This window comes from Neopelma chrysocephalum, unplaced genomic scaffold (genome assembly GCF_003984885.1).
Source record: "Neopelma chrysocephalum unplaced genomic scaffold, ASM398488v2 Primary Assembly neopelma1_59, whole genome shotgun sequence".
NCBI lineage: Eukaryota > Metazoa > Chordata > Aves > Passeriformes > Pipridae > Neopelma > Neopelma chrysocephalum.
The window spans coordinates 30,801,889-30,827,906 of NW_020897714.1; the positions used below are offsets into that span (position 1 = coordinate 30,801,889).

Genomic DNA, 26,018 nt, shown 5'->3' on the forward strand with positions numbered 1-26,018 from the left:
CAGACAGAATGGGACTGGTATTCCCATTTTCCTCAGAGTGCAAAAACTAGAAAGAAAAGTTTCTGTGCGGTTTGACTGCTGTTAATTGTACTAACAGTTAGCTTTTGGCTAAATCCCCAGGAACCCTGAGAGTTTTATATGAAATAACTCAATTCACATTGCTTTTATCAAATGACCCAGTTCAGTAATTCCCAGCCAATGGAATTCCAGTAATTCCAGCTTTCCCGGCATAAGGAAGGATATAGCCTGCACCAGCACAGAGCTACCAGCTGATTTTTCTTTTTTTTTTTTTTAACCTCCATTTTATCAACTTGCTTGGTTTCTTCCCCAGTTTGCATATGTTACTGATCAACCTTGCATGTAGTCAGAATAAATTAAAAAGGAAGCAAACAAACAGTAGTATTAGTGCTGGTTGTGCTCTTGATTAGAGTAGGTATAATACTTTCAGTGTGCAATAGAGCCGAATTTGCCTAGGAACTGGAATTCATGCCCTTCTCCAGACTATTTGGCTTTTCCTGAATACTGCTATCTTTGAGACAGTTTGGCACATGACAGTGAATAAAAGCAAGCACTCCTTATGTTTTTCAGTAGCTGCCAAGATGCTGGTGTGCAGGGAAATGATTAATATAGAAGCGACTTGAATGTAAATTATTGTTGTTTAGGGTAGGTGGTGAATTATTGACAGAGAGGGGAACTGCATTACATAAAATGCACTTAGTTACAAGGATTGCCAAACTAGCACAGAGATGTTGCAGATAATGGCAAAGAGCAGAGAGAAGTTGTTTCTGTTTTTAGTACACGGACATATGCCTGTTCCCAAAAAGAAATGCTTGGATTTAAAGTCATACATAAAGCCATGACATTTGTGACTGCTCAGTCTGTAGCACAATTTATATGCTATAAGGATAGCTCTGGAAAGGGCTGTGTATCCGTATGCCCGAGTGCAGCTATGCTGTTAATCACTGAGGCTCCAAGTTTACATCCCTCAAAGACAACTGAACAATACCCGAGCACTTCTCCACGCCATGGGAGCTGAGGAGCCCGAAAGGACTGCTTTTGGAGAACAGTTCTAATTTGAAGTTACTGGTGGTGAAAAGTGACGGCTCAACTGCATCCCAGCAAGGTGGGCTGTGCACACCTAGGACAGACAATTTGTGCCTTGTGTTGACAGCTCCAATCATTCAAAGGCAACTGTCTGGCAAATGACTTGAGTGTTTCCCAGCGAATTTTTTTAGAGGGACTTATCGCTCAAGATAAGAAAGTGATCCAGTTTCTCTACCATTTTAGGGACCTTAGTACCTTTGCTAAAAATGCTATCAAGTTTTTTTTTGTGGTGTAGCTCCTGCTGGAGGGTGACTTGAAATTTCACGCTCACTTCAAGATCATCAAACGCTTTCATTACAGTAACGAGTTCAACTTGTTTAACTTTGGTTGGATCTGACCTAGCAGTTAGCAGGAGAAGACTCTGTAGGGTGTTCAAGAGCCTTTTCTTCTTCTAGTCCTACATTAAAGGATAAACCTTTGTTAGAAGTACATTATGTCTGACCAGCTCCTGCACCAGTTAAAGACAGCTTATCTTATATATACAGCATGCACAGTGATACTGCACAGCAACCTCAAAAAGTCACTTTCTATATTTGTAGCTGAGAGATATACAGCAGTGAACTCTATGTCATTAACAATAACTTAAGTATGTTATCTTTTGCTCCACAGTTTTCCATGGTTTATTAATGGTATAACACATTAATTCTTCTTACAAGAGTGACCTTTAAAGCTCTGCTCATCCTCACAGCTTTTATCCAATTACATTATCACTCATTACAGGTACAGCATTTCAAAATCTGCATCTTGTTAAAAGAAGTAAATTGCAGGGGTCTCAAACCTATGAAAAATATCAGGTGTGTAGGGAAAGAAGATTGCAGAGGAGAGAACAAGAGATGTCTTGCCACTGAGATGTGGGTCAGATGCTTAACTCCCCATCTAAATGCGATGTTCGCTCTACTTAAGGACAAAAAAATCTAATGTGAAAAAATTGAAACGCGATGCATTGTGCATGGAGAGCAGCAGGGTCAAGCAAATTAAAGATGAAATGCATTACTACCTACCACAGTTAAAGAGTGCAGGGTTAATAAAAAAAGAGGTGCTAACAATTAGTAATGTCATATTTTAAAAATATTTCCACAGTCGTAATGTGTCATACCAAATAAAGTTTACTGCACAGCACTGCTGTATCACAGAAACAGTTTCTGATATGTTTGACCTATGGCTTCTTTTGGGTTTTTTGTGCCATCCCTGAAAGTGACCAGCAGGAGATGCTTTAGAAGGAAAACAGAAAAGGTACATCTACCTCCTTTAATTCCCAAAACAGAGGCTGATTTACGTACTGAAATCTTAATTCAGGTTATATTCCATCACTTCATGGAACAAATGATTTCAGTTACAAGGATGAAGAATGGGGGATGGACACATTTTTCTTATATACACAAAGAGTAGTCCCTTTAACACATCAGACGTGTAAAATCACCACTAACATTGTTACTATTTAGATGGTCTTGGGCAAAGATGTAATTTTGGCAGGAGTAAAAAATATTACTGTTTTCTGGAACAATATTAAAAACAGCCAGTCAAGACTTTTTGCAAGATACATCAAATTTGGATTTTTTTAAATGAACCTGGTAATTGTTTTGCTTATTACACCAAGGTAAAATAATACTCCATGCAGCTTTTGAGCAGACTAAGGATTAAACCTGTAATTTTGGAAAGATGTAATTTTTAAGGTTTTTTTTGAAAGTTTATCCGTTGCTTTTAGAGGACATAGTACAATATCACGGGTCTTTAATGGTCACCATTAGACAAGTCACTGTCTTTAATGCATGCCATTAAACAAACAGCATTTATTAACTTTTACTGGTAAAGCAGTATCTGAAATAATAGAGGTCTTTGTTTTCTGAGCCTGTAAAAGCTCAGATACCCCTCCTGAAAGGTAAGTCTCTGTGAGTTTCTTCGCTGACATCAAGCAAATGGAGTGTAATGGTCAACCTATGACAGCTCCTAGACCACTGCCTGGCACTGACTGATAAATGCCCACTTCCCATTTACACCTATGAATCGTTATGAGGAGGGACACAAGGCCGAGCTTACCTATTGTGTTAGCTCTGGCCGAAGGACTCGCTAACGTTGCTGGCACAGAGGACTTTAGCGAACTGGCCCCACTATTTATTCTCAGAGTTGGCATATGAGGAGAGGTGGGCGACGTGGGAGACTTGCCATCAGATGTCTTGGGTTTGGCTGAAAGGTTCAGAGGCTGGGCCACTTCATCCTACGACAAGCAGAAGAGAAAAGAACGTTATTGCAAAACTGCTGTTGGCACAACACCGTCCAAGCAACGACAGCTGTTTTCAGCTCATATGAACTTCTAAACCTGAAAGGTTGTATGATATATATGAAGATCAAATGTGATATCATCTTGTCACTCCAGTTTGAAACTGAAATGACTGATAAACTGGGAAATTAGCGTGACATGATCAGAGAACATCGTCCATTTGCACTTTGGATGAGAGTTGTCTCAGAAGAAATTATTCCCATCAACAAGATATGCTTCTATCATGAAAATTAAGAGCAATTTTCCAGTTATATCTCTGCTATTTTATTTTAAATGTTATATTCCTTAATGAAATAAGAATTGAAGAGCATATTCACTTAAAATTCAACCACCACCATCCAAATTGGGCAAACGTGTTTAAATGAATGGGGTTTCCGTTGGGTTATTTTGATGGTCCTTTTTTTGCATGTTTTGGTTGGCAGGTTGATTTGGGGGTTTTTGTTTTGTTGTTTTTTAACTTGTCCTTTCCCCTGCACTTCCCAGGTTTAGAATTCCAAGCACAAAAATATCATAGGAAATAAATACTTCTCCTTCACCTTAATGAGAAAGCAGAAGAAACCTGTCCTTTCTTTCCACAAAATCTGAAACAATAACCTGGACAATTCTGCATATAGCCATAAATGTTTTCCTCTTCTGCAAAGCTGAACTTCCAGATTTCAGTAATTATTATTATGTGAAAATAGAAAAATTGGGTGACATTTTTTGCAGGGTAACTGGAATTATTCCTAAACCTGGCTTGATTACACAGAGTGACAGACAGTGCTATAAAACACATTAAAATTCTAAGGCATGTATTTTTGTTTGACCAACATAAAATACAGTGAGGGGAAAAAAAAACAGAGAAGGGAGAAAAGGTTTTTCAACAAGGGGGTATTTTAGAAGTTATTTTAGCTGACTTTTAAATAGCCAGAACTAATGAATATGGTATTAGATCAAATCATCACATAATAGCTTAGCTCTTCTCTGACACTGTGACTTAGGAAAATCATCCTTTAGCTACAAAATATGTTATATCAGACAACTGGGTTTCAGCTCTAGGCACCGAAGAAACTGATTCTGATCTCTCTAAACTGTAAGTACATCTAGTTTTGCAGAATTATTCCTGACTTACAACAGTGCAAAGCTGACTGGAATTAGACTCGTAATGTTTGAGTGTTTTACTGTTACCACTAAGGTTACCACTACTATCATATAACACTGATTCTTTTCCACAGAGGTTGGTGTGCTGCAGTAAAGAAGGAATTTTATAGTTGCCTGTCGCTTGCAGAAGTATGATGAGATGTACATGTACAAACACAGGACAATTCTGCAAAGAACTGTCATATAACTTTTCCATTGCTTAAAGAAGCAAGCTGTAAGCAAAGCACCTTTGTTATATTTAATTATTTCTACATAGTTTTGGTACAGTCACAGCAGACAAACATATCAGAGGCATAATGGACAAAGCTGTCATCCTTAAAGTGGTGTTTAAGCCACCCTCATGCATAAAACAAATGGGAAAAAAATTAACACATAAAATTTGTCTTAGGAGCCTATATTCTGTATTCTCAGAAGTGAACTAGGCACCTAGAAGGCAGACATCTGTTGGTCTTTTAGGAGACCTAAGCAGCAGGGTTAAAATGTTACGAGTACAATCAGCATTTGACATTTTAAGAAGGGATTCATTACTTTACAGAAATACAAATGCATTGTATTAAATGGGTAAAAATAAAGATAAAATCAAATAGAATAAAATAACCTACTGGCCAAATGGAAGGGGGGCTTGCTCTGCTGTTCACCCAATTTCAATTAAAAAACAAAAAAAATCCCAAAGCAGCGAACTCTAATGTTGTGAAATCAGTACTGAGAGAGTTGCATACTTGCATTTTAAGTACAAATGAGCCAATGAACCAACCGAACACAGCGACCCTGTGCCAGACAAGGATCCCTGAAGAGCAAAGTCATCTATTTGGAAGACAGCATCAGAAGCAAAGCCAACCTGCCCACAGATTTGTTTTGGTTCAATCCAAGAGGGTTTAGTTTCTATGTACATTCAATTCTCGACCTCTGTTTTAAGTCTCAAGAAAAGGGGCTGATTAATGTCAGAAATGGTAGTAAAACCTGCAATGTGCCCTCTGGCCACTGGATATCTGACCAAGAGCAGCACCAATGCACAGGGAGCAGCAGCCAGTTCCTGATGGGAATGGGTATCACTCGCTGCAAAGGCAGCTTGGATTCCAAACTGCATCCTCATGCTGAAAGGTTTTCTTCAGTCTCATCCTTTTGCCTCAATCCCTCGGCTATCCTATCCATATAAAGTTTATTTCCTTGCCTCCTCTTGCTCCTCCTTAGTTCCCTTTTTTTTTAATCCTGGTGTGAAGGCAAGGTCTTGTGCAAGTCCACTATAGAAGAGTGGTTTTGGTCTCATTTAATGTGAGTTAGAAAGGGGGGAGGTGGTTTTTTCCATCATAGGCATCCAGCAATGAGCCTGTCTGTGCTGTAACTATTCTTGGTAGTAAGAATGCTCTTCTTCATTCAAGTCAGCACAGCCATCTCTGGAGCCAAGAAATACAAGGCCTTGTGGAAATAATAGAAGTCGACAGTTCCAGAGCTGATAAATGTCATTCCAAATTGCCCCTTCATTCACTTTCATTGTGTGTTCAGGCTAATGGTAAATTAATCGGAGGTCACAGAAGCTTGGTTCTCATAAAGGAGGATAAGTAAACAATTTTCAGCTATTTTATGTATTTACCAAAATGATATTACTTCAGTGTTTGGTCTTCATAACATTTTTACTTCTGTTATTTCAAAGAGCATTCTCAAATCCTCGCTGGAAGTCAAATGCATTAAAAATTCAGTCAGACAGTTTAGAAATCCTACGTTGCATCATGAGTTGGTAATAATTTAAGTAATTTCCTTTACCACAGTGGAACTACACTGATTTATTCCAAAGGACTCTAAAAAACACCTGGGAGACAGGTAATAACATACAATTGTGTTAAGTGTGAAGATGACTGTTAGGATGTTCACTCCTATAGTTGGTGAAACATTTTACCCTTTTTCCTTTCTGCAGCCATAAATTCAAAATCCTCTGCTCTTGCAGTTTTAATCAAGAACTGTCTTCATTATGGATCTGAGCCTGCATAACCACAAGAAGAATTAGGTGTTCGTCTACCTTTAATTTTTAACTATAAAACCTCCCATTTAACATTTTGCCACATTACAGATTAGCAGGCTTCACTTTCAGTTATATCAAGGCTGTGTGTAAGTGCAGCATGACAGCTAGGGCAAATAGGAGAAACAAAAGAAATAAAAATACCTGTAGTATCTTCACTTCAGGTAGATGGTATCTTTCAACAGCCAGGAGATTTGTTTTTATGCAGTGCATCACATGATCTAGAACTACTCCCTGTACTTAGTTTTTATTAGAGAAAGTACTGATTGTTCCCTGACTTTTTTTGACATGCAGTTATTCTAAGGTGCCGTTGATAAGGGCTTTTTCTTCCAAGCCAGTATTTTTTAAAGAGTTAAAGTCAAACATTCATTTATATATCAGCCAAACTGACTAATCCTTAGACCAAAGGATTTTAAGACCCAAAAGGCTCGTAATAATATAAACATATGTGATGGAAGTAAAATATGATCTTGATTAAAGGTTTTGAAACGTCTTTTTTAAAGTAGCACATTTGTCTAACAAAACAAAACACACACACACACACAGAATAAATGTAGAGAATAAAGCATAAGCAAAAACACATGAAGGAGGGCTAATAAAATGAAGTACCCATAGCAAGAGCAAAGCATTAGTAAAGAGATTCCCATCCCCTGTATTACAGCAGTGTCAGAACAGTCGCTATTTTAGGAAGAGCTGGTTTACTTCCCAGGATTGGGAAGCAAACTTCCCAGGAAGCAAACTTCAGTTTAGGGAACTTTAAATCCTTGATTTGCTCTAGATTTTTTTCCCAGATGATCTCTAGGTATATGAGGGAAGAAAGAGTAACCCTTCACCTACACCAGAATTTGGGGGGTAAATAAAATATTCAAGATCTGTGTTTTGTAGCTTCACTCATCTCAAATTAGTATAACTTTGAGCTGTCATATTTAAGCGTTAGACACAGGAAATCTCCAAATGTAAGTGTCTGACAAGCAACATGTAAACAGAAATACTGCTGGCAAGTTGAGTGTGCATCACACTGCTTTTATAAGGTTTGTATGGTCCTTTGAAAAGGTAAAATGCAAGGTTAACATGAAGTGCTCATTAACATGGGAGGAAAAAATGAAAGAGAGGGAAAAGAAAAGGATTTGGCCACAGTCCTACAGTAACTTAGCGGCAGAGCTTCAGACAGACCCGGGAATTCTGACTCGCAGTCACCACTCTTGAAATAGTTGGCTGAAATGGTGTCTTTTCTCATCTTTCAATCATGCTGTCTCTGTTTACTTCCTCCTAAGATAAAAGGTTAATTTATCTCTATGAAGATAGATACGGAAAAAAAAATGGAATAAAATCAGATTTTGAGAAACTCTCTAGACCATTTATTAAAAATGGCACTATTTCAACACCAAGAGCTAAATAAATGACAGATAGTCCAGATGAATGAACTAGTCTCGGAGAATGAAAAAAAAAAGAGGAAGGATGGGGAAGAACCCAGACAGTTCATTAGGATTTGATAATCTCACTCCTTTACACATATTTTAAAGATTAGTGGACTATTAAAATACAGTAACTGAATTATTGTACTGTCATTTAAATCCAAGTGCTGTATCCCACTGTGGCACACACTGAAGGTCCAGGTTGCACGGTTTATTACAAAATCATGAACTACCCTGTGTATCATCTGACTGGCAATACAAATGTGCTTAAATGACCTGGCATAAGCACAGCCCAGCCTGCTCTACTAAAGAGGCTTTTCATGACCTCTGGGAACAGATTCACCACATCTTGCTGCCTATTTAAATGACCTTGACAGTACAAATTACAGCCAAACGAGTTAGAAATAAGAAGCCAGAGAGGGGGGTTTCTAAAAGAATGCCTCTGCCACCTCACCAGAAACAAAGTCTCATTCCCCCACCCTGGTTTTGTTTCATGGAGATCTTCATTGCAACAGAAATGCAAAATATGGAGCACTTACTGGCATGTCTGGGGCAGAAGACAATGATGCTATTGTTGCCCACTGAACAATGCAGCCACTCAGTAGCTTATCCATTCAGTCTTGTGCTCATCCAGAAATGTCTAACTGAAGTATATCAGAAACCGAGGTGCAACAGCATAGATGCAAAGAAAATCCTTTGGCATCAGTGTCCCTCAAGACTACAGTTGTCCACACACTCACACAAAGATACTGGCAGCTTCCTTCACATCCCCTCCCCTTCCTCTGAAGCTACTCATGGTGAAATTATCAGTAGTGATAATAAGAAGCCGAGAGGTAAAGGCAGTTGTGAAACATGTTGTATAAATGAATCATGCTGCTGATATTATCCTCACTGATGAAATAATTGTATTAAATTAAGCAGGGATGTTCACATGACAGGATGGGTGAATTAGATAATGCTCATCTGCAGCTGTACCTCCTCCTGCCACATTCTCAAGTTTTGATTAAGAATAATGTGTCCCTTCCTGCAAAGGTGGAAATTTCTCTAACTACATAGAAAAAGAGATGAGATGTAAAACCAGGTATCTTGGTTATGATATTATAATAAACACAACAGAATTATTCTTCAGGTTCAGAGAAGTCAGTTTATCATACTCTTTGCCCAGGAGTTTCATCACCAAAGTAGAAGGTATGACTAGACTGGTTAGAAAGGAAAAGGTACCAAGGACAAGGCAGAAGGCAGGTATTAGGAAGAACTGTCTTCTTTCTTTCTGATTCTTCAAAGTGCACAGACTTTTCCTTCTGTGATAGCTGCAGAAACATCTCTGCCTGGATTTTTTCTACAACCAGAACAGCTCTTTTTAATGGTGTTGCTTTTTGTCGTTCTCAGAAGGCAGACACTTCCTGGATTCAGTGCATGTTATCCAACCGCAGTTAATGCTTCCAGACTTTACTGATATTGACCAAATACTCTTATTCATGGGACTCAAAACAAAGGGGGTAACTGAGCTGCCTTGTGAAAAATATTCTTTCTGCTCTCTGGTCTGCTTCTTTTAGGGGACTACTCAACAAATAAATTACTCCCAAATGCTGATTTATAAGCTGGGAGTATTACTGCCCAGTTTCCATTCCTGTTCATAGGGAAAACAGTGCAGGAACTCACGGACTGAATCTGCTGGGTAGTACCTGAGACAGACAGGACTTTTACCCAGTCTTCTTTTCAACACTAGGGGCTCTCAGTGAGGATATTCTCTGGGGACTTTGTCCTCTCAGAAAGATCCCTAACATCCTCCCCTCTCGTTTTTCTTTACAGGAAGCCTAGTTGCCAGGAAAGAAGTCTGCAAGTTACAAAGACTAATTTGCTGCCCTGGAAACCCCAAGCTTTTGATTTTGTCTGGTCCACACGTTGTCACAGCAAAAAACAGAGAGCTGCTGGGTGGTTTTCCCTTTGTATCCAGTGCTGTTTTCCTGAGCTGTATGCAGGATTCACAACCAGATATAAGAAGGACAAAAGAGGAGCATGCAAAATGTCCTGCTTAGAAACATGGCAGGCCCTGGAAGCTGAGTGCCTCCTCTCTACCCCACAACCTTTTTATCTGACGCGCAGCACTTACTCTATTATACCTCTCTATTCTATAAACCACGGAATACAGATGCTGAACTCATAGAGGAGAAAATGCCAAACAAGTCTAGGATCATTTTAGTCCTCCAGCTAGCTCAGACATGGAAGAGTGTGGGATGTTTCAGCTGCAGGGCAGCCTAAAAGCAGTGTCTAGGGACAGAGCTATGTAACTCCTCTTCAAAGGCTACATCTGACCATGACCCAAGGCAAAGGCCTTCGTTTTGTAGCAACTAGTCAGACCTCTGCACACAGAACCCTAAAAGCAACTCTTTTTTAAAAGTCTTCAGGAAACACAAGTGTTGCACTGGGACCTCACCCTTTGGGGTCTTGTAGAGCACCAGGCAGGCTGCTTGGCCAACAGAATACACCAGGGCATGCAGCTTAGCAAAATGAGCAGAAGGGTATGTGTTTACCCAAAATTCATTCGTTTAGTTTCACAAATCCTCACAGATGCATCCTCCAAACCATACTTGCAGCTTCTGGCTGGCTTTGGACTGTCAAAACGCCCACTATCCTTGTGAACTCTCCTGATAATCTCCACAGACAAACAGCACAATATGTTTGAGCAAAGTGGCTGGTATGAGATTTCTAGGCTATTTTTGCTTGATCATGAGTTCTCAGTCACACCAACCTCTAGGGAAACCTGATGACTTATGGATGCTTATCCCAACCCAGATCCAATCTTCAAGCATTCATTTTCATCCATACAGAAGTAACTGACTTACTCCTATCACAATTATTCTGCTGCTTGGGCCCTCCTGTTCGACTGAAACAACCAGAAGTGAGAGTTTCTCATCACACCTCTTAGAACCTAGTATGTGGATTTTCAGTACAGCATGAAACAAAACTGCAGGAACAAAGCTTTTAGCATTTGCTTGCACCTCATAATGAAAAAGCTCCTTCTCATTCTGCATCTCTGAGTGAAAATTTAACTCAGTAGCTCCATTTACAAGGCAGCTTCAGTGAAGCTGCTTCTGAGCAAATCTTGGCAGGTTTGGCCTGAAAAGTGAAGGGTCCATGCTGAGTAAAGATAAAAAATGAGTCAGTGCAGAGAGACCAGCCACTTGGAATTCTGCTAGTCTGTATATCATGTCAAACTTGGGTGCTGTTGTTAGCTTTTTGCATCTAATAATTATTGTTCAGCTGTATTTCTCACATCACTGTTGTACCTATTTATTTGGTATAATGCTATTAATGAAGTGCTTCCCTAAGGCGGCTCAAGTCAGCGGCTAAGCAGGAAGAGTGATTTAGGCACAGGTCAGCAGGGATTGACGCAGACACTGCAAATCTTCAGGGGAAGACAACAACTGATTTTTCATACTTCTAACCATGCAAATCTCTTTACATGCGGTAAAAATCATTAGAGAGGATCACAAAATCGTGAGAGGACAGGAAGGGAGAGGATTCTTCCTACAAAGAATGCTTCTTCCAAACTGCCCCCACTGAAATACACAGCAAGCAATAAAGTGCAATAGGGAAAAATCACTTCTCCAGCATACTGTAGGAATATTAATTAATTAAAGCTCATAATGACTCTGACAGCTTTTGCCTTATTTTACGAATGGGAAGGATAAGGCACCAAGTGGCTAAATGATTTGCCTAATCTCACACAGTGAGTAAACAGCTGAGTCACAAGGAAGAGCAGAGCAACTGCCACTCTTACACAGACCAGTGTTTGAGGGTTTCTTTGATACTGTACTGAACCTCCTGAAAAGGTCAGCTGCTTCAAAAGAAGTTGCAAGAAAAAGATAGTGGTCAGACAGTTTGAGCTGTTGTTATGTAATTCTGAACTTGTGCTGGGTAGAAACTGGAGTGGTCTGTGACCCAGAGCATCACGATTTGTAGCTTGGGTATTGGTTAGATTTTTGGTTTTAATCCTTTCAATGTAATTCTGTCCCAGTAAAACCCAATAAACTTGTGGAGTAGTGTCCTTAAAAATGCCCTCTCCCACCTATAATAAGGTTGTTTAAAAAATGGAAATAGACATTAGACTGGATTTTGTTTCCTGCCTAAATTGAACCTCGAGTCACCGCCTTCCAACGAATAATCCCCAGTAAATGTTACGCAGAATGAACAGCAATGAAAACAACAAAATCTGAAAGGACAGGGAAGGACTTGGAAGGAAATAAAACAAGGACCTGCAAAGCCAAACAGCATTACAAACTGGTACATTTTAAATGAACAACAAGAAAACAGAAGCCACACTGATCAAAGCCTCCCACCTCCTCTCTGTGGTGGATGACACCTTCGCTGGGAGCACACCACCACCTCTAACCCCACACCTGCAAAAGGAATTAATTTCAAAAAGAATACAGACCAAAGCGAACCGTATCAAAACAAATTAGCAACAGACCCCTCCTCCTGCTGTGGTCAGGCAGGAGAAGCAAAGATGCTGCACAGTTGCTAAGATTCAGGGGGAAAAAATACAAAACAAAACAAAAAAAAAAAAAACAGAACCCAGCTGTGGAAAACTTAAGAAGAAAAAAAGTCAAAAGAGCTTGCAAGAAAGAGATTTCAAACAGCTTGGACAACTGGCAGTGGACTAAGAAATTCCTTTTCAAAACACACCTGTGCTTTCTCTGACTCTGGATATCTCTGTGTAGCCTAGGTAGATTTTACACTGCAGCAACATATACAGCACTAGGAATATGTGGCGCAAAGATAATATACACTGTATTTATTTATAGATACATACAACTGTAAGAAAAATGTCAAAATATGTTTTGTAACTGTAGATATGACCTGCTTGACAATTTGTTTTTTCCAACTAATAGCTTTTCAAAGGAAACCTATCAACACAAAACTCATCCGTCTTCAAGGCTTGTGTGCTGTTAACAACATCCCAGATCACTAAAATCAAAATGATTTTACGACTCTGTCTTGCTGGGTATTTTTTTCATTTCACCTCCTTTTAGCAGCAAGACGAAATCTAATCATCAGTTCCAGAAACTGAAGGGAGTTTAATGTACTGCAGAGAATGTTCAAAGCAAACACATACTCCTTCATTAAGTACTACACTCATAGAAGAAGAATTTGTTTAATATTTATACCCCATCCATAATCACATACATGGAGTTAACTACTTGAGAGTACACCTGTTGAGAATGGTTGTTCCTTTTCCTATGCCACAGTCATGCCTTTTTTTAATTGCTGATTTTTGGGTCATGCCAAAGAGACTTGGGCTCAGCTCCTGACTTTCCAAAAAGCTTTCTCTGTGAACTTGAATGAGTCACTCATTATCTAATCTGCTGTACACTGTCACTGGTATCTTTGCAAAGTTATATTACCAACTAAAAATTTTAGTGTTTTGCACAAGTGCAAACAGCTACAGAATGCAAAGGGTCCCCTCTTTTGCCTCAGTTCTCTACTCACAAAATTGGAGAAAATACATCCTTTCATCTTTGTAAAGAGTTTATTCTATGCAAGCTGGGCACACCTCATATATATGTTTATGTAACTGCATGGGGACACCACCATTTACAACCCTATAAGTTTAGTAAGTACTATTGATACTACATAATTATCCTAATCAACATATTAATCAACCATAATAATCATAATTAAAATTGAAATATTTTGTAGTTTCTTTTTTCTTTTTTTTTATTATTTGCTGCTGTCTGTACTGAACACAGATTACAAGCAGAACAGTGTTGAAGGAGTATTCAGCCTCCCCTGGTGAACAGACTTCAGTTCCTATTCCTGATTCACACCAGCAAAAATGAAATCACCATCAGGACTGGTATTGGGGCCAAATTGCTGGCAGGCACAATGAACCACTAATTGCTGGATTCATTAGTAAGACTCATAGTTTGTCCCCATGAGATGCTGAACACTTTCAGTTCCTTTTAAAACCCTGCATCTTAGAAATTAAAATTAACAACTGCAAAACTAGTATTTTTGTTATACTGTAGAAGCTCAGCAGGAATTTGAAGTCAGATCACAAGAATGCCAAAAATCTATTATGTAAAATTAGGCAGATTTTTATCTACCATTTCCCTGTTAATTCTGTAGAACATACATGCATCCACACACAATAGATACTCCATGCTGTTCCTCAAGCCTAAACAATTGGTTAAAATAGTTCTTGTAAAGCTGAGGGAGACAACTGCCTTAAAAAATACCTTTCAAATAGCCCCAGTATCACACTGTTAAGACCGACCTATTCTTTTCAGACATAAAACAAATGTCTATTTAAGAACACATCCAAATGCATTTCCATCACTCAGCCAGAACATATTCACCTCCCAGAAGCCAACACTGCGAGATGGAAAGGGAGAGGGAGATAGAGGGAGAGAGGAGACCTTTAGTCCACCTACTGGCTTCACTGAAGGCAATGAATCCAGCCCTAGCTCATTTCAAGTAGGTTCAACTGTGTCAAAGGTTACCCACAAGCTATTTCTTGATGATTTATAGCTGATGTCTACACATCTTCTTTTATTTTAATGATGACTTCAATATAAACGTTAAGACATTCTTTGTCTTCTCAGAAGTATATGAGAGGGAAGATGACATCTTAAAAAAAAAAATATTTGAAGAGGCTGATTCGTTATTTCTGAACAGGGCCAGCTCTGGGCAGTTTTTATATCTTATCCAGAAGAAAAAAAAGGGGGAGAAAAAAAAGAGCCCCCTTCATCCTTTTCTCTCATACTAAAGCTGCTATGTTTTTGTGACTTATTCTGGGCACAAATCCTAGAGCACTGACTCAAAGTGTATGTCACCAGTTAATTATCATCAAGACAAGACACTAGGATACTTGGTAAGCATAAGATAATTTTATCTCTTCATTAGTAATAACATGTATTTATATAGCATTATTTTGCTCCGTTCGAGCCCAAAGCTATTTACAAAGTGAGTCCCAAATGATACTATCATGGGAATCCTTCCACCCAGCACTGAACTGTAATCATTTGGGGGGTGAAGAACAACAGCCCAGGACAAGCAGTAGCAACGCATACTGCATCCATTTGAAATGTAAGATGCCATGCTGGTAAAACTGCTGAGCGTTGTCCAAATGTGAGATTATTTTTAGCCTTAAAATTCATGTGTGTGCATGCGGGCGAGTGTGCACATGTGGTCTGTGTGTATGTTTGGCAATCATCATCAATACTGATATTCTGAATGCACCAACCAATCTCCACCAGGTTTGATGAAGTCCTCAAATGTCCCACATATTCTGTGTAGAGGGACAGTGGGGTGGGGGAGAGGAATGCTCCAAAACTCTCCCCTCAGGAGAAGACTCCAGTGCTTACCCACATTTTAACAGATACCAGAGGATCCCTCGAAGAGATGAACTCTGCATTTTCAGCCAGAGTCCAAATACTGTGAGACTTCACCCTGAAACTAGGCTTTACCACTTCTGATGATCCTGGAGCATCTTGCTCGTTTTAAAAGGAAAGCAGAAGATGAAGTCTCTATCTACTTTGTTCTGCTCTGCAGTCCTCTGAATAGCTGTGCTATTTTCCTGCTCAGGTCGGCCAAAATAATGTAACTGTTGTTTTTCTCACCCAGGAGCCCCAGTAAAATGTAACTGGTCGGCACAGTAGTGAGCCTCCCAGGTATTACACCACCGAGCTGCAGCTCACTGGGAAGACTCATTTTGTGTAGAGAAACTGCTGTCTCGAAGGCTTGAATCCGGACATGAAAGGTTGTGGACAAACAGTCATATGACACCCTTTAAACTTCTGATATCATGAATGAAATGCTACCTCACATGCCTTTCTTAGCCAAATGTATGTGTTGAATTTTCCTGACCCCAAACTTGGTCTGTGTCTTTTGCAGAAAACCTTGAAAGCACAGGCTATCCACACAATTATGATGAATAATAAGCAAACAGAGATTCATTTCAGAGTTCTAATTGCAGACTCTATTTTCAGTGGACATCTGAAACTAGGATAAGAGTACCCAGAAAGGGAGAGAACATAATTTCAGAGAAGACTAAGAATATTGGAAATAGGCACAAAAAGGGCTCATCCTGACCTGTAAGCAAAGCAGAAAAAACTCAAGAATTTAGACTAGAAGGGCTCAAGATTTAACAAGGCAACCAACAGCTAAATTCAAAATATATTAACTTACAGCTGTAACCTGAAGCCTATACAGCTTTTAGCATGGCTAAAGATAAAAATAATCAGTGACCTGGAATGACTGCTCTCCCTGAGAGAGCTACCTTTGGAAAGAAAGAAATTCACAAGAACCCACACAACAAAAACACTTTCCAGAATTGCTACATGCATAGTTTTCTTCCTAATTGTACACTGAATTAGAGCTTCTTCACTACTTCTGTCACTATATTACTCCCTTTTCCAGTACACCGCTTCACAGTTTTCTCCGGAGCATTTCGGAGACGAACAAACGTACCCCTGAAACTCAACTTTAAGAAGCTTTTTGTGCCAATTTTCCCATGGACATGTCATGTTGGGTTGTGTTTGTCACTCTGCAGCTCCTGTTGTGTTCTGTTAGCCTGGAATCGTGTAACACGAAGTGGCTGATTCATGACGTGACATGTCACTGCCCAGCATGTCAGCTGAAAGCCGTACGAACCCATGTGCTTCATCTCCACGCACACACACATCTTGGAAATGCCCCCCTTATTCTGAATCCACTAGCAGGTGCTGGCACATCCACTCAAAAAAGTTGAAGGAACACTAATAACTTATGAAATACTCAAAGTTACATTCCTTCCTTAACATCACGATTAGAAACTGAAAAACCTTCTCTGCAGCGTTCCCATTAGAGACAAGGTCTTCCCCTCCACGCTCTCTGTGTGTGTCAAGATACTGAACAATCTTTTATCAAAGACTTTTTTCTTAATTTTATTTTTTTTCCCAGGGATACCAGTCATGGCAATAGCTTATCTTTACTTTAAAAGCAGCAGGGAAAAATGTAGCAACTGAAATGAAACAAACAGAAACTAAACTCATTCATTAGCACTGAAAGTACACATTTGAATTCATAGTCTGGCAGCATTAATGGATAAAGGCACATGATCAAGACTGAAGCTTTAAACTGGTTTCATGTATTAAATCCTGTCAAATTACATCAAGATTCAAAACAGTTTGTTGTGTCAGCTTGTCTGCCTCTGATTGTCCTTTGGATGCTCTCGAATGTTCTCTCTGGATACTACAGCAGCACTTTCATTGGGAGACTCTATAGTAAAAAGTCTAATTCTGCTGAGAAGTATTTATGCCTTAGCAGAATTGCCAACATGAAATCTTCCATGATTTGAGACTGAAAATTAATCCCACTTGATTAAAATAGTAACTCATAGATTAATTTTCTTAGCTGCTTTCTAAGCCTTTGAGATACATTTATACCAATCTGTAAGTTTCAGCCATGACAACCTGAAGCTTTTTTGTTCAAATGAGATTCTCACATATCCACATGACTCCAGGATCTGGGGCTTTAAGGAAGCTATCTATTATAAAATCGTAAGATGTAGCCACAGTGCTTGGAAAAGTATGTGTCCTCTGAAGTGATGCTTTCCACATAATGTCTGTGAATCCCTCTTTTGCACCAGCTCATTTTATGCTAAATAATTTGAACTGCATTCTTACAACAAATGTGCAGTTCTGAGAAACCTGAGTGGAATATTTGCCAAGCATTTCATATAACTCTGAAGCTAATATTAACCTATAAGAAACTGTCTTGTTGAATTTGAAAATGAAACAGATTTTTCCATTCTGCTGCTAAATGTTGCTTCTCTTCTGCTATCCACAGTTACCAGGGATTAGAGATTAAAATGTTTCAGATTAAAATATTTCTGGAGCTCCCTTGTTACATGATTATCACTGAGCTGTGGCTACAGAAATACTTACTGCAAAATATATTTCTTTGCTGCTTAGTTTGAATTCCTTTCTGCCAGAACGTGTCAAGAGGAGCTAATTTCAAATCTAGCATGTAAAGTGGATGCAAACCACCCTCCTGCAGACAAAGCAAGCAGTCTTCGGAAGCTGCTAGACTGATCACATTAGAATCTGATTCAATCACCTCAGAAATTCACTTTCCACGTTGAAGTTCTACATTTGGCAAAACATGGGTACACTGCTGTCCACTAGACAGGGCCAATGCAGCCCATGCACTTTTCTTTTGATTACTAACACATGCCCATAATTAACAACACAAAATGCCCAAACACTTAATCCGAAGCTGCAAAAGGCAAGGTTTGATTCCCAAAGTGAGGTACCTGGTTCTCTTCTAGAAGGATGTGGCAGAATAAGAGTTCTCTGTTCCATTTCAAGCTGTCTCCTAACCCATGAAACAGACATTGCTACAGTTCTATTACTTGCACTCCTGTACTCCTGGTATGAACACATCCCTTGTTTCAGAGACTCTTAAGATCTCAGAGTCTAAAAAATAAATCTCTGGAATAAATGATGACCTTTACTTTGTAGAAATTTTATATTCTGAAGGAAAGTAGAAATTAATCTGATATTGGCATAACTGGCTGGTTTTTACCTATATTTAATTTAAGAGCTAATATTGGTCCTTCATTTTGTCAGTGCTGCAATACTCAGCAGCCCCCAGTGAGGGAAGGTATGTCCCAAGCTGAACTTTGCGTATTTCTCCCATAGTTGGTCCCCTTTTCTCAGCATAAAGACTGTCTTCTAAAAATTTTTCCACCTTCCCCACAGAACAAACCCACCCAAACATAAGGAGGATCAGCAAAATCCACTGCAACCAGAAAAATTGAATTTTTCTCCATTTCTTTATGCAGCTCCAGATTGCATGCTCTCCTAAAGCCCTTTTACTGCTATTTTTAGGACTTAGTGGCCAACTGGCAACATCAGCTCAACAGCTATCTTAGTGGCATTAAAAAAACCCTGACTTTGTGACACCGTTTTCTTGTTTGGGGCTATTCCAATCTCTTTTTGCAAAATGCTGCTCTTTCTCATTCAAGGTCTTTGTTACAACATACACTGTGTGGGTAGTTCTCTCAAACAGCTTCTGAGAAGTTGATGCTCAGGTATTTCTAAGTAACAGGGTAAGATGCAGAGCAGAAACAAAAAGTCAGGTCCCAGCACTTCTAAACTGAGGAGTTCAGGAGTCGAAAACTGAGGGATTCTGCAACTGAACCTGGCTTTAGTAGCTGCCTCCTGAAAGTAACACTGCCTGGTGTAAAACCTCGGTGTTCAGTATAAAGCCAATGATGTGGATTGTTTAACCAAAGATGATGAAAACTGCTACCTGCTGCCCATCCCACAAATTTTTCCATGTAGGAAAAAAGGGGGTATTTTATTTATTCATACCTGTTGTAGAAGGCTACAGCAGCAAAGAACAGCAGTGAACTAGTAAGGACGCAGTGCCTGTTTGTCTACCGCTTTGCTTTACACCTTTGTTGCTCCCTGTCTGATTTCTGAAGACCTCTCTTTCAGAAATGCAGCAGTCTTGCCTCATCTGTGTATCTCGCTTTTGTTTTGTGATTAGAGATTTTGGAGCATTTTCTTTCCCCCTTTTTCTTTTTGTTATGCTTTCCTTTGAGTTTTCATTATGAAAAGAGGTTACTGAGCCTGAGAACTCTGCTTGAGAGACAGGTTCCTGCCAGAGACATGATATCAGGAAACAAGAGCTGTGGACAGTTAATCTGAAAAACCATCCTAGGAGCCCCTCCACGTATCTAATTTATTTTTAGGAAAGTAGGGAGGGATGGGAGGCAGTCAGAATGCTGTGTAAGTAAGTCCCTACTGCTGCTGCTATTAAGATACTGCTATTAACATCACTTTCATTGTTTGGGACACATTCTCCGTTTTAGAAAAGCACCTTAAGAAGTTGCATTAATACCCATCACTTTCTTGTGCTCCAGCAAATGGTTTAAAAAGCCATTCTTTATATTCATGGATGTAACATATAGGAAGAAGAACAAGGAAGAGGAAAACAGTTTCAAAGATTCTGCCACAAATTCCACATTTTACTATTTGGGATCAAAAGGACAGGCAGCAAATGAGAAAGGCTTCCAGGTAAAGAGATTATTAGCTACAAGGTCTCTATTGAGAATGGACAGGGGTACTAAAGAGGGAGCATAGTGCCAAGTAGAATAGCACAGATAAGGCAGATGAGGTCTCAGTTTACAGCTGATACATCACTGCATCCGTACTATTAACTTTTCCTTAATTATCTTACAGCAATTTCTGACCTGTTTAATGCACTGACAAGGGAATTGGGAAATGCAATCACTGAAAAAATGTTTTGAATGTTCTGATTTATAATATTCTAGTGCTGTTATTCCAGTGCTGAAAACCTTAATAGATAAATTTAACAACGATTTTTTTTTTTAATCAGTAGCATATAAAGAATTGTGTCCAGACTGGAAACTCTCAAAAACAGAAGAGCTTGCAAATCTTAGAGATAAAACTTCTGTAAAAACAGGCTCGATGTTCTATCAGGGACACTGTGTCTTACACCACTTTAGGAGAACTCTTGTTCTTCACTCTAAAATACCTCAGTATTGCCTTCAATGAAAATAAGGATGCCTTAACTTCCTGTTGCTTGGATAGGCATTCAGCACCTGCTGAGCTCTTCTGCCAATAAAGAGGACGGTAACTGCCATTAGGATATGACACTTAACACATGCCATAGGTTAGTTTCACATACGTTTCTTTTCTCTACTCTTCTGGGAAAAGGATTTGGCCCTATCTAACACAATCACACCTTTTGATCACCTGTATACAGCCATGATCGGTCTTCTTTATCACACATCTGTCCTCTTTGTAGCTGAAGTACTTCACTGTGCTGTGCAGAACAACTGGTTCGTGTCTCCAAAAACATTTGCTAATGCTGAATAAAAAGAAGCGCTATGAAGAGGAAAAAACAGTATCCTTCTGCATCTGTATGCAAGTATCATCCTCAGAACTGAAATATTTTCCTTTAAATATGTTCAAAAATGGCAGCTCTGAGGGCACAAGGAATCTGTATGTCTGCTTATCACTGGGGCTTCTGCCACAGTCATAGCATGATGTGGCAAGTAAGCTGATGTATCTATGTACATAATGGAGCTTAATGTCTTCCCCAAGATCTCCTCAGGATAAAATTTCACATTCTGCACTATCATACAAAAGAGAGAAATGAGGGAAAGGGAGACAAATATACCCAACTTAACAGGGCTGCTTAGGGCAGTCATCTAAAATGATGTTTAAGTCAACAATTTGTCTGAAGGAGAATCACAAATATCATATAGATGAGGGTTCTTTTTATTGTTTTTGTTTGGTTTTTTTCCCTCGGGGGGGGGGCTTTTTCTTTCTCCTTCCCTTCAGATAGTTTCTTTTTTTTTTTCCCCACTGTATTTTATCCTGAATCAAGAAAACGTTCTTACCAAAACTGGGAAGTATAGTCCCATCATCAGTTTTAACTGTGAGGGAAGATCCACAACGAGCTACCTATAGTAAATAGTTTACTTATTTTTCCTAATAAAAATCTACTAATTTTTCCTGTGGTGCGTCTGAATTAAAATGCCCATTTTCCAAAGCCTCTTTTTCTTTATTTTGTCCCTGGTATCACATGTACTTGGTAAGAAAGTCGACAGCTTCTCAGTTGTAGGTTCCTTAACAAGGCTTAACTTGCCTGGATGAGAATGGAGCAAGCACAACACTGTTCCCTTTCTATCCTTTGTATACTATGAACAGGATGAAAGACACGGTGCACGTGGCACAAGCTGCATCATCATCATCAGATACTCCGGAAAAATGGAAGAAGTTCTTCTGGAGAGTCTTGGCTGTCTTAAGGCCAGTTTGTGCTGTGGTAGAGAGGCAAACTCGAAACCCTTCAAAGGCAATTCAATTGCTGTCCACGGGTGACATGAAAAAATTTCAATCCACTGTTTACTTTGGTGATCAGATAATGTGAAAACAAAGTACCGTCTTCAGTTAAAGATTCACACTGATATTTGTCTGAATATTGCAGTTGAGGAGAATCTGATTGTGTATATCCAACTGCTTAGTGCTGTTCCTGGCTTGTCTGAAACACATTTCCTTTCCTTGTCACAACTCCCAGGTGCTACTGCTGAGCAAATAGTAACATCACTGCCAGAAGTATTTGAAAAGAACAAAAAAAATTGATTTGGACAATCTGTGTGCTCTTGTCATTGATGGAGACACTACTGTGAATAGTGTTGGGGCTGAGGTCACAACAAGGTTAAAAGAAAAGTGCCCAGGAATTCTCTCCTGTCACATTTCACACTGAATTGTTCCTGTTTCGCAACAGATGCTACAGACAATGCACTGTGCTCCATTAAATACAGGGAATCATTTAGCTACGTTTACAAGCTACACTGAAAATTCACTCCAGAATTACTGTACTTGAAAGGTTACATGGAAAGGGCTAGAATATTCCATCAGGCAGGCACTAGATGCTATATTTATACCTGCCACGTAAAAAGCAAGGAACAAAAGCAGGAATGAACAGGGCCCCAGCTGCTTACAAGTGAGGGTGATGTTGCTCTCCTTATTCAAGAGTATAATGCACCTCATCTGAAGCCAGTGAAGACTGTAGCTATCAGGTGAGAATCCTGGTAGCATGGTAAGGGTCATAATTTAATAAACATATTCCCTATAGCATTGCTTTTTTTTTATCCTGTGCGTGGCCCTGTACAAGCAAGAGGCTTGAAGTTAATCACGAGATGGGCTGGGAGGTTATTCTGCCTAGTTCTTATCTGCACCTATGCCTGTCCTCTCCTACTTACTTTGGGAGCCTGTAACCACCTTGAACACCCAACAGAGCAGCATGCAAGCATTTACACGATCAAAGGCAAAATGTGCTTAAGACAGACTTTGGAAATCCAGCACAATTTGGCAAACTTCAAAGATAGTTGCCTTTCAAACGGGTTGTGGAGGAGGCCTTGGTAAATTTGAATGGTATGATTAGCATACCGGCTGTTTTTAAAACTGCTCAAGAAGAAGCTGTGTTAAAATCCATTTCCGCAAGACACACGCATTTTCTTTTGGACAGGCTCCACTAGCTCTGTTTCTTAAATCAATTTTTCTGGCACGGATTTCTTCTTGGAAGAATATACGACACCAGCTCAGTTTCCTAACCAAAACTTGACAGAATGTGTGCAGCACAGCATAATGGCATCTCTGCCTCATGGCTTCCTAAAAGTTACAGTACAGAAACCTCGGAAGTGAATTTGACTATTCCAGGTCACATCTGCTGAAAAGCGAGCGAGACGACAGAAGATGCCAGGGTAGCCTGTCCAGCACAGTGTTCAAACACTGGTGAGGGCCACTGATAAAAGGTTTGCCAAAACGGGAGTTGCCAAGGTCTTAGAGGAGTTTCAGGGATGTTTTCAAGTCTTACTAGATTTAAAGGATGATCCTTGGCAAACTCCCCCTGATGCTTCTCAGCATTTCTAGAGCCAACAGTTGTTCCATCTGCCGCTGAGGCCGACTTTGAAGAATCCTTGCAAAGAGCAGCACACTAACTTTAACACTACACAAGAGAGGAAAAAAACACAGCTTTTCAGAAGTGACCTAGATGTTTGCCAGTAGCTTGACACACTCTCAGGTAAGGCTGTCTCCTTGTCTCCAAACACTTGAGCGTATTACCAAAGCTGCGCCAGTGTAAACTGTGGGCTGAAAATAGAGATTCAGTAAACAGCATTTATTGAAAGCTTGTCTAAGGCATTAACTGTTCATCCGTGGAGGTCTGGTGTACAGTAACAGCGAGAAAGACCACCACAAACTAGCTTCAAGAACCAAATTGCTGCTGGGGATTAAAAAAAAAAATAAAAAATTAAGATACGGTTGGGAAACTCAGACAGGTACTCCCTGACAACAGCTAGAAAAATTAAATTTAAAAAAAATCAGAAAACACAATAAACTTTTGAGGATGTTGAACACAAACAACCTCTGAAAAAGCAAAGGAAGGTCCACACAGACACAAACGAAGGTGTTTAGTTTCAACACATAAGCTTCAGTTTCTGCCATTGTGACAGATTTGCCGGAGTGTTTTCTGAGCCAGGCCACTGCACTATTGTATAAGCTTTATTCTAATTACTGTAGGTTCTAAAAAGGTTTCTTTATCGTTTAGTATTATAAATAATTGTGCTTCCAGGCTGGGGTTCAAAGCTCAGAACAGCACTCGCACAACAGCACAGGCAGGTCAGGTGACCTTTCTCCAATTCTCCTCTCCCTGGTGCTGAGGACAGACAAAGTGATATGTCTGTCATACGCCATTACCATTAGAACAGAATCTTGTTCTTTTATTACAACTGAACTCCGCCGGATTTCTCAGCAGGAATGCTAAGTGAAATCAATGTCTTGGATTTCCAGGCTGAGCTTGGAGGTCACAGCCACTCTATCATTTCTCAGCATTATCCCTTCTCTTTCTCTCGCGCTCTCTCTGAGCCTCCAACTGGCACACAGCAGATTGAAAACAGCATGCATCACAGGGCTTACGCTGCACAATTTTACAGCCTTTTGGAGCCCCCTTCCTTTCCTTTTGGCCCACTTTTTTATTTTTTCTTTCCCAATTTGCAAGTAAGTTTTGTTTGTCTCCCACAGACCTGCAGGCCAAAGGCACTGCAACACCTACAAATATGAAAAAGCAATAAAACGTAAGGGAGGATAGAGCTGATTTTGACAGTTGCCAGTTAAGATGGTTATGCTCGATGATACCAGTAGATATGCAGGCCTTCTAATCCTGCAGTTGCCACAAAATACACACTGTGCCCCTTAGATCTCATCAGACATTCTGCTTGTGCACAAGAGAACAACACCGGGATTTTAAGTGCAGGAGATCTTACAAGCCACTAGCCACATACAACCCCCCCCCTGTAAAATGCACAAAAATCTCTTGTTAACCATAGACATAACTTTTTCTTTTTTTTTTTTTAAACCACAAAAAATCTACCATCGAGCACTGCACAGCTTTATGATTCCTTACTCTAAGTGAAGAGATCAAGCCAAGGATAAACTTCAGGAAGTCAGAAAGTCTACACTAAGGAGAGAATAAAGACAGCATAGATAAGCTTGACTCATTAACACAACAGCTACTGATTTCAAGTCATGTCTTTTATTCCTTGAACGTGTATCTCACTGAGCTGACAATGGTATTATTTATTTGTCTGGTTATTTTTAATCTGTGCTGTTTTACTGTTAGGGTAAAAACAAGACACTACTGTCAATTCAAGGAATCCTTCCTAATGTGATAAAGGACATGGACAGCATGCTAGAGGACACTAACAAAAAGAAAGGACACATTTTTATGAAGCTCTTGCTGTCACCTAAATAGGACCCCTTTCTCCCAGCACTCCTCAGCTAAATTCTTCCTAGTTGTTTTGCAACACCTAAGATGTGCCATTCAATGCTGATCTGTTAATTTTGCTCAGCTGTGGCACACACTGAGCTCACCTTCTTCGACTGCACTTATTCTGCACCTTTTCCCTAGGTATAGCTAGACACACACTCTGGGCATTATACAGGTGTGACTCCCAGCTGTAAGCTTGACCTCTTAACTGAGTATGGACTGAACTGCCCAGCTATGACCAAGATTACTCATCAGAGCTCAGTGGACAGATTTCAGCTCTGCTCTATGACACAACAGACACTGCTTTGGAGACTTTACAGAATCACAGAATGTGCTGAGTTGGAAGGGACCCACAAGGATCATCGAGTCCAACTCATAGCTCTGCACAGGACCATCCCCAAGAGTCACACCATGTGCCTGAGAGTATCATCCAAACGCTTCTTGAGCTCTGTCAGCCTTGGTGCTGTGACCACTGCCCTGGGGAGCCTGTTCCAGCGCCCAACCCACTCTGTGGGTGAAGAACTTTTTTCTAATATCCAACCTAAACCTCCCCTGGCACAACTTCAGGCCACTCCCTGAGGTCCTGTCATTGGTCACCACATAGAAGAGATCAGTGCCTGCACCTCCTCTTCCTCTCATGAGGAACTTGTAACTGCAATGAAATCTCCCCTCAGTCTCCTCTTCTCCAGGCTGAACAGACCAACCAATCTCAGTC

General features: G+C 39.8%; 1 protein-coding gene across 17 annotated transcripts in view; it reads right to left on the reverse strand.

Moving 5' to 3' along the window:
- The window catches only part of SOX5 (SRY-box 5), a 641,934-nt gene that overhangs the window by 34,233 nt on the left and 581,683 nt on the right, over window positions 1–26,018 (reverse strand). For all 17 annotated transcript variants that reach the window (XM_027680806.1, XM_027680807.1, XM_027680811.1 and 14 more), the window contains one exon: window positions 3,142–3,319. In XM_027680806.1, coding sequence (XP_027536607.1) covers window positions 3,142–3,319 — 178 coding nt within the window. The remainder of the gene's footprint in view (window positions 1–3,141; window positions 3,320–26,018) is intronic.